General features: G+C 43.4%; 1 protein-coding gene across 1 annotated transcript; it reads left to right on the forward strand.

Moving 5' to 3' along the window:
• The first annotated feature begins 5451 nt into the window (after positions 1 to 5451).
• Positions 5452 to 7886, forward strand: slc10a3 (solute carrier family 10 member 3). Its single transcript, XM_085167756.1, has one exon. The coding sequence runs from the start codon at positions 5903 to 5905 to the stop codon at positions 7316 to 7318; it is 1416 nt and encodes a 471-aa protein (XP_085023882.1). The 5' UTR covers positions 5452 to 5902; the 3' UTR covers positions 7319 to 7886.
• The last annotated feature ends 857 nt before the right edge of the window (positions 7887 to 8743 follow it).

Raw genomic sequence — 8743 nt, forward strand, 5'->3', positions numbered from 1 at the left:
GAGAAAACCTCTTTCTATCACTATTGCAGGAAAACCTCATGTTAAAGTTCATTTTTGTATTTTTTGTAGGTCAAAATACTGAATGTAACTTGTACTTCATACTCAGCATCCAATCATTTCTTTGCACTTTACATGCTTTTTGCATTGAGGTTACCTTAGGAGAACTGTTCTGCTAGCATAAGAACAAGTTCGTGATGTTAATGGGACAGACAGCTTCGGATGTTGATAAACCAACTGACACAAAAGCTTTATTGTTAAAGAGATGAATACCAGAGCAGCGCAGTAAAACATCACCTGTAACGGATATGATAACATGTAAATGATATCAGGCTGTAAATTCTGCAGCAACCTCAACACTTGAAGATGCTGTTTTAACTGGGTTAAATGAGAGTTTATAGTCAGACAGCCTTAGCCAGGCATTTACCAACCAGAGGTTATCAAATCTGAGCGATGTGAAATGCAATCAAGTGCATCTACATGAAGTGCTCTGAGAGTACCTTAAGGATGGGTTCAGTCAAACAGTTGGAGTGTAAAGCACTGTTCACTCTGTACACTGAGCTACAACGATGGAAAGACAATTACAATTATCTGGTGACAATAAAACAATGTAAATAGAGGACAGGCATGTAGGCACTGCAAGTCAAACTGCATGCCCTAGTGTTGGTTGGTGTTTGTGTGTGTTTGTCACAGAAGAAGAATGTACTGTGTTATTATAGTACCAATAGCCCAAGCAAGACAAATACAGGATCAATGTTATAAGAATGTATAAAATTATTATTATTATATAACTTAAATAAAAGAGGAAACAGTAAAACCTTAAACCTAAAATGAACATCCACATTTTTCCAGATTATTTTTTTAATGTCCTGATATGTAAAAGAAAGTGAGTGCACTTTATGCTTTATACTTTTATACAGTTAGCTTGATGTCCAATATTTAGGCCTGTGTGCATTAAAGGGTTGCAAACCAAAATTAAAGTGCTGTAACTTCTGCTGGCAGTACGTTGCTCGTAGTAGGATTACTGTTGTGTTGCCTGGTGCAAATTTGGCATTTCAGGACAATGCTTTTCGATTAGTCATCATGGCTGCTTGTGATCTAATTTGCAGCACAAGGCAGATCACGACAGTGGCTTTATGAATATTCATACACCGTGCAAATACAGGCGTCTGTGCTCTCTGGGTAAACTGATGAAACCACATCAGGAACAGAAAATGTAATTTCCCTCTGAAGAGTAAAGATGGGTGGCGTTTTTCAATTCCTCTTCCTTTATTTCCTCCTTCTCTCCCTGGCTGTCTCCTTCTCTGTGTTTGTGAAATAAAGTAATGAGGTAAGTGATCATACCATGGATAAATAATTAGACAGCTCGGGGGAGCGGCACAAATGCCAGGCAGGAAATGTGCGTGCCTGGCAGCTCTACAACAAACTGGCTGTCACTCCATGAAATGTCAAAGTGTAGGCCACGGCGATCACCCCAGCAGGTTGTCTGGGCGTACGCCGCGTGTTCTGCTGAGGACTCCCCCGCCTTTTCTTTTTTTGGAAGCCTTGACTTAGCCGTGGTGACAGAAGGAGGACGCACAGCTCATGAAAACACAATAGATGATGAGCAAGCCCTCCCAGAAGTGACTTGACCACAGTGAGAGAGATGAGCCTGTGGTGACATTGCTCACCTTCCACAGGGAAGCAAAACTGGAGGTTATGAATTGAAAATGGCTTTTAAATATGTGAGTGAGTCCCAGCAGGAGCCGGTTACTATAAAAAGACATGCAGGCAGGGTTATGTCGACAGCAGGGATTTCCTCTTTCATGCCAGAGTCCTGCAATGTGCGCCCGTGTCAGGTTTCTGCCGTGTGTGTAGGACAAATAAGCACTAACCTGTTTGACTGCAGGTTTGAATGAGCATAATTGATCACTGTCACGATATACTCCTGGAATAAAAGGTGAGGAGGCAACCTTGAATGAAACTCTGGGTGAAAGTTTAGAATAGAAGAATAGCCCTTTATTGTCAGTGTGGATTAGACCCAGGCCGATCAAAGGTTTACAGTAAACTGAGAGCATTGCAGGGAGTGGGGCACTTCAGCATGACTCCCTTGTTATGAAAAAAATAAGAGAGGCGTTGACGTGTGAAATGTCACTGTTTTGGTCAGTTTTTTTTCTTCCAGCAAACCTCATGGTGAACTGGGCAGCAACTAAACCTTCTGTTCGAACGGCAAACAACAGAATGTATTCCACTTTTCAACAATTTTTTAATTTTAGTGCATTAAAGTATGCAAAAGCATTGTCCCATCTCAACACAGGGGGGATTGTGACACGGACCTCAGCGGCACAGACTTCCTACGCCAGGAAGCATAATTCAAAGAGAGATAGCAGATTTTCTTCATTATTTGTATCTGCTGTTTGGATCTTTTTAATACATTTTGTGCATATTTGTAATCAAATTAAATGCCTTTAGTAGTCGTTTTGTGTCTCTTTCTTTAATGTTTTGTATGTCATGTTGCATCCTTTTGTGGTTGTTTATTATAATTCTGCTCTTTTTGACCCGTTTGGTAATTTTATAATTGTTTAGCAAATTTTTGTGCCTTTTTTTTTGTCATTTTGCATCCCTTTGTAGTCCTTTTTTGTATCCATTTTCATTTTGCATTGCTTTGAAGCTGTTTTATGTGTCATGGATATTTTTGGGAGTGTTTTGTCTTTTCTTTGTAGACATTTTGCACCTCATGAGTTGCTTTGTGTCTCTTTGTTTCTTTTTCATGCATTTGTAGATACGTCACATCTATTTTTTTTGTCACTTTGCTGCAATCTGTTTTTCAAATCTTTGTAGTCCTTTTTGCCACAAGCCAGTTACTTAAAATGCAGTGACTTGGCAGGACCTGTTGATTAATTTTAGTTACCTTCAGTAAATATGTAATGATATACAAAAAATTAAAATGTACAAGTCATTCATGTTGTATGTTAACTCCTTTACAGGAAATGAAAAGCACAGTTTAATGTAGGGAGTGTTGGGTGGGGAGGAAGGCTTAGTGAATAATGTTAGCACTCTACAGAGATTTTATAATGGGAGAAATTTCTTCTTAATAATCGAATCGATTTTAAAATCTTATTGTTGACTTATAAAATCCTAAATAATATGGCACCCGATTACTTAGTGGATCTCCTCTGTCTGTGTAGCCCTAAGAGAGCTCTGAGATCATCGGGTCAACTGCTCTTGGTGCAACCTAGGTCTCGGCTGAAGACCAGAGAAGACCGTGCCTTTGCCACTGCCGCACCCAAATTATGGAAAAATCTTCCTCTTGACATTCGCGCATCAGATTCTATCTAATCTTTAAAATCACGTTTAAAAACGTTCTTGTTTAACCTGGCATTTAAGGCTAATTAGTGTGCTTTTTATCTGGCTCTGCATTTATATTATGTAATTATTTTATACAATACAATACAATTTTATTTATATAGCACATTTAAAAAACACAGGTATGCCAAAGTGCTTCACAGAATGAGTTAAGAGCAATAATAAATACAAATATAAAGCACAAAATACAAAATACAAATGAAATATACTAACAGGCGGGTGACATAACTAACCAATAATACACCAGGCATAGTAGGCACTAGTGAAGTCCACACACAATGCTGAAGGTTAAAACATTATAAACATTAACAAAGTGATAAAGATAAGTACACTAAAAATGTGGGCTCTAGGAGGCGGGGAAAGCAAGGCTAAACAAATACATTTTTAATCGAGATTTAAAAGATTGAATTGAATCAGACGCCCGAATAGCTAGGGGGAGGTTATTCCAGAGGTAGGGTGCGACAGCGGCGAATGTGCGGTCACCTCTGGTCTTGAGCCGAGATCTAGGTCGCACCAGGAGCATTTGGCCTGCTTGAGATTTTATCTGTATCATGGTTTTACTGGAAAGCACTTTGGTGTACTTAGGTTTTTAAATGTGCTATACAAATAAATTTGATATGATATGACAATAATAAAAGAAGCTTGTACTAAAAGGCCTGATTCATTATATTTACTACCTTGATTGCTGAAAAGCATGATTAAGTTCAATAAATGCATCAATAATGTGTGAATTAAATAACATAGTATATTTGTATGATTGATTCCATCATATATTGTTAATATTAATACCTGGATTTCAAGATGTTTTCTTAATTTGATTTGACTGGGTGGACTTTAAGGAGGATCCCGTTACCTGAATAGAGATCCCAGCAGGTCAGCTGTTTTGGTCTGAATGCGCTCCTTTGCTTGTGTTTAGTGGGTAATCCCTGGCTGCCCCTCCAGTGGATACAAATCACGATGTTCTCTTTCCCATGTGACCGCCCCTGTTTGTCTGAGCAGGGAGAGCTGAAGCTGAAGACCGCTCTGATTGGATTAATGAAGGACTGCGCTAAGGTAAACACACTCACCCAAACACTAACAGGAAGTGCTGGGATTTTTCTTTACAAAATAAAGGCATGTGTTAAATGGGCCGTTTACTACAGCAACACCTATTACAAACAGCAATTCAATTCAGTTTTATTTATATAGCGCAAAATCACAACAACAGTCACCTCAAGGTGCTTTATATTATAACACACCTGTGAACTGGCAGAATTTGGTGAGTATGTTTTATGTTGTTATGTTATCATTGCTAATTATTCATTTCGCTTGAGCTAAGCATAAAATTGACACTAACAGAGTTCTTTTTTTAAGTTGCTGATTAACTAATATTTTCAGATGACAAAGATTTTTTTAACATGTAACATAAAGCAATTTAACAGGCACACAAAATTCTGTCTTTCAGTAGGAAAATTTCTCATCAAGTCTTTCACCCAAAATCAAACTGCTCAACCTGAGCTGTGCCACTGATGTACTGTACTCATTTCTAACCCTATCCATCCTGGTCGCTCCTAATGGAAATCTTATCATTTTTATCTGTTCGTCCCACCATACATCATAGCAGGTTTGTCTCGTAAACCTTCCTTTTCACTCTTGCTGCCATCCTTCTGTCACAAATCCTCCCTGATACTTGTCTCCATCTGCCTACACTTTCTTCTTCTCGTGTGGACTGTGCACTGCTTTGGCTGGTTGATACTCATGTTCACTGCCTCTGCTCCTTGCAGCTTCACTGCTACACACCTGTATTCTGTCTTGCATTCATCTACCTCCATTTCTCCTGGCTCTCTTCCACCTGCTCCCTACTCCCACTATGAAGAACAATGTCATCTGCGAACATCATAGTCAACAGAAATGTCTGCCTGGCCTCCTCTGTCAGTGTGTCGTTATCATTATAAACAAAAAGGGGGGTCAGAACAGATCCCTAATACACCCCCAACTTAAACAGTAGTGTGTTTATTTGATATAATTCAGATGGATTTTAATTCCAAATTTTTGCTTTATGTTTACTGAGGTTGAAAGTGAAGTTTTCTTTTTTTAGCTTTTATTTTGACATCCATTGCCCGGAAGTACACCCCGTTCGTGCGCGTTCGCTTCACCAAAACATCATTGAGCAGCAAACAAACGGCTGCGAAGCTACGATGTTTTCTGTTTTCACCAACCGGAGAGACAAAAAGGACGGAAGAAAACGGTGCGGGTGTGCCTCAGCGTGACCGACATCTTAGCAGCGAGTAGCCAAAAGGAGACCTGTGCGAGTGTTTTCTTCCCGGGGCTGCCGCCGGAGAGCTGTGCCCCGACAAGGCTGGGCGGGGTGATGTTTAGGTTCCGGTATAAAGGCAGCGACAAAATGGGAACCAGACGAGATGTGAAGCCGGCAGCCCGCGCTGTGCTCTTATCTCGGAGACTAGAATGAGAAGTTGGTCGCCCGGGTGTGAAAGGGCGGCGGTATAACCGTCTGGGGAGGCCACTGGCGGGGGAGAAGCGTGTCGCTGCCGCGTCCCTCCGCCCCTCATCCGCCAGTACCATGAGGACGATCTTTACATTCTGCTGTCTTTTCCTTATTACCGGCGGATCGGACCGGGCGTGGGCCACCGGAAACCTCACTGTCGATGGCAGCAACAGGACCAACGTGACGGCCGACAGCAGCAGCAGGTATATCACAATCGGGGACGGGTCATTGCAGGAGTTCGAGTTCCCCGAATACACCAACGGCGTGATTGTAATCTCCAGCCGATACCGGAGCGCCGCGGCCGCCAGGACGGGCCGCCAGAGCTTAAAGCAGACTGTGAGAGTTCACTCCTTGGAACCAGAGGTGCTCTCGATAATCAACGTGACGGACGGCGGCCACGGAGGACAGGCTCAGAGCTACATTATCAACATCCGCTCTGGGCTGCCGGGCAGGGCTCAGCTGCAGATCCAGCTGCTGGACCTGGACCAGGGCTCGGTGCCGGTTCTGATTGAGGAGAGGACAGATTACTGCATCAAAGTGGAGCCCAGTGATGATGACCCGGCCACCCGGCTCATCCAGTCGGGTGGTCTGTCCCATTTCTCTGAGAACCCCGTGCTTTTTGCCTTGCTGCCCCTCATCTTTGTCAACAAGTGTGCCTTTGGGTGCAAGGTGGAGGTGGAGGTGCTGCGGGGCCTGCTGAAGAGCCCCATGCCGTTGCTCCTAGGCGCGCTGGGTCAGTTCCTGGTGATGCCTTTATATGCCTACTGTGTGTCCCAGTTGGCCTCACTGCCCAAGGCACTCGCTCTGGGGTTGGTCATCACCTGTTCTGCCCCAGGTGGAGGGGGAGGATACCTGTACAGCCTGCTGCTCGGAGGCGACGTCACCCTAGCCATCTCCATGACGCTGGTCTCCACAGTGGTGGCGGCGGCAGCCATGCCTTTGTCGTCAGCCCTGTACGGTTGGCTTCTGGGCGTCCATGCTGCCCTGCACGTGCCCTTTGTGAAGATCTTGGGCACCTTGCTGTTCATCGCTATCCCCATCTCACTGGGAATGCTGGTGAAGCTGCGGCTGCCTGCCCTCACTCGGGTCCTGCTGGCGCTCATCCAACCCTTCAGCTTCGTGCTCATTGTGGGCGGCATCTTCATGGCCTACCAAATGGGAGCGTCCATCCTGGCTAACGTGCAGCCCCAAATCGTGGTCGTTGGGATTACGGTGCCTTTGCTGGGCCTGGTGGTCGGGGCTGTCCTGGCCAAGCTGGCGGGCCTTTCTCCGCCACAGAGGAAGACGGTCAGCATCGAGGTGGGCGTCCAGAACAGCCTGCTGGCTCTCGCGGTCATGCAGCTGTCTTTCCGGCGACTGGAGGCAGACTTTGCGTCGCAGGCGCCCTTCATCGTGGCCCTCAGCAGCACCTCGGAGATGCTGCTCATCGTGCTGGGATACGTCACCCAGCGGAGGCTGTGCCGCTCGGCCGTCCCCAGGAGCGACGCCTGATTGTAGCTGCAGTTTTGCTCTTAACGTTTTTCGAAGAATGAACCCTTTGAATCCTGTGGAAAGCTGGTGTCCCTCTGTCTCAGCCTCAAGACGCCCAACAATCACCAACCCAACATCACTGTTGTTGTACACAGGACAGTGAATGGACTTTTTATGGGACTTTTGTTGTCGTTTTGGTATTTTTTTCATGAAAACCAAAGGCCTTTTACCCCTTTTTGTGTTTATTTTCCAGTATGTACTTTTTCAGATAAGATTATACTGTGAGGTAAATGTAAATATTCTTAAGAAGACAAATCCCTATTAAAAGAAAAGATATTTTTCTACCAGAAGACTGATATTTGTATCATGTTTACAAGCGGTCCATGTGTCTTAGCCTGTGGAGGGGGACGTTTTGGGGGGGTGGGGTTAAAAGTGGAAACTTTTGTGACTCAAACAGGAACATGGTGAAATTATTTTGAAAGTATTTGCCTCTGATTGTGTGTCCGGGATCTTTAAATCCATGTACTTGAATATTTGCAAGGAGAAATTCAGAAAAAGTCAATAAAAAAAAATTCTTGTTAAAGCAGAACTTGGTTTGTTGAGTGTGTGTATGCATGCATGTGAGCATGTGCCAGAGAAAACCTACCAAACAGGTCAGTGCTCTCTGAGGCCCAACAGGCTGTTTGTTGAAGCTAATGGAAGCCAGGCTGCTTTCACACAGTCACGACCTTTATAAATGTTTGGTTTCGCTTTGACGTGAAGATGGTGAAACTAACTGTTGAGTGTTTTAATACTGAAACTTTCGTTTCTGCCTCTTTCAAATTGTGTAATCAACTACACAGTGAGGGGCTTTCTTTGGGTTAAGCCATTCATATGTAATTAGGACAATTTTGGTACATTGATGTGCTTAGAGGAAGCAAATATATTTGAAACCACTGAACGGTACACCAGATGGCTCCAGTAGCACCTTGGTGTTAGTGCACCAGGATTTCACAGACTGTAACTCACCTTCAAGCACATATGAGTGATATTCTTCATATAAGTGCAAGTGTGACAGTAAGATTTTTACTTTTACAAACAGCGTTTACTTATATTCAGATTTATTGCTACAGTGGGGTCAACAGGGTTTAGTTTGTCTTGCTTTTAGTGTTAAAACAATTTAATCATCTACTATAATAAGAGATAATAAGAGAATCGGTGACCGTGTTATATTATCCAAAAACCTCAAGTTTGAAGTTTATGAGGTCCCAGCTGTGCCAAAATTCACATTCACTCCATGTCGACTGCATAAGCGACCAAACATTTGTCTGTATTTCACCTTTGATGAAACGGTTTCGACAAATACACCGTCGTGCTGTGATTTTGCTTTCCTAAAAAAGTATTTGTGTGTTACACTTCCTCTAATTTCCCCGTGTTGTTTGTCCAGTGAAGTTCCACATAGCCAGG

This window comes from Neolamprologus multifasciatus, chromosome 7, assembly GCF_963576455.1.
Source record: "Neolamprologus multifasciatus chromosome 7, fNeoMul1.2, whole genome shotgun sequence".
NCBI classification, from domain to species: Eukaryota; Metazoa; Chordata; class Actinopteri; order Cichliformes; family Cichlidae; genus Neolamprologus; species Neolamprologus multifasciatus.

Coding starts and splice junctions, on each gene's coding strand:
- slc10a3 (XM_085167756.1), top strand. CDS start 5,903: ATGAGGACGATCTTTACATTCTGCTGTCTTTTCCTTATTACCGGCGGA.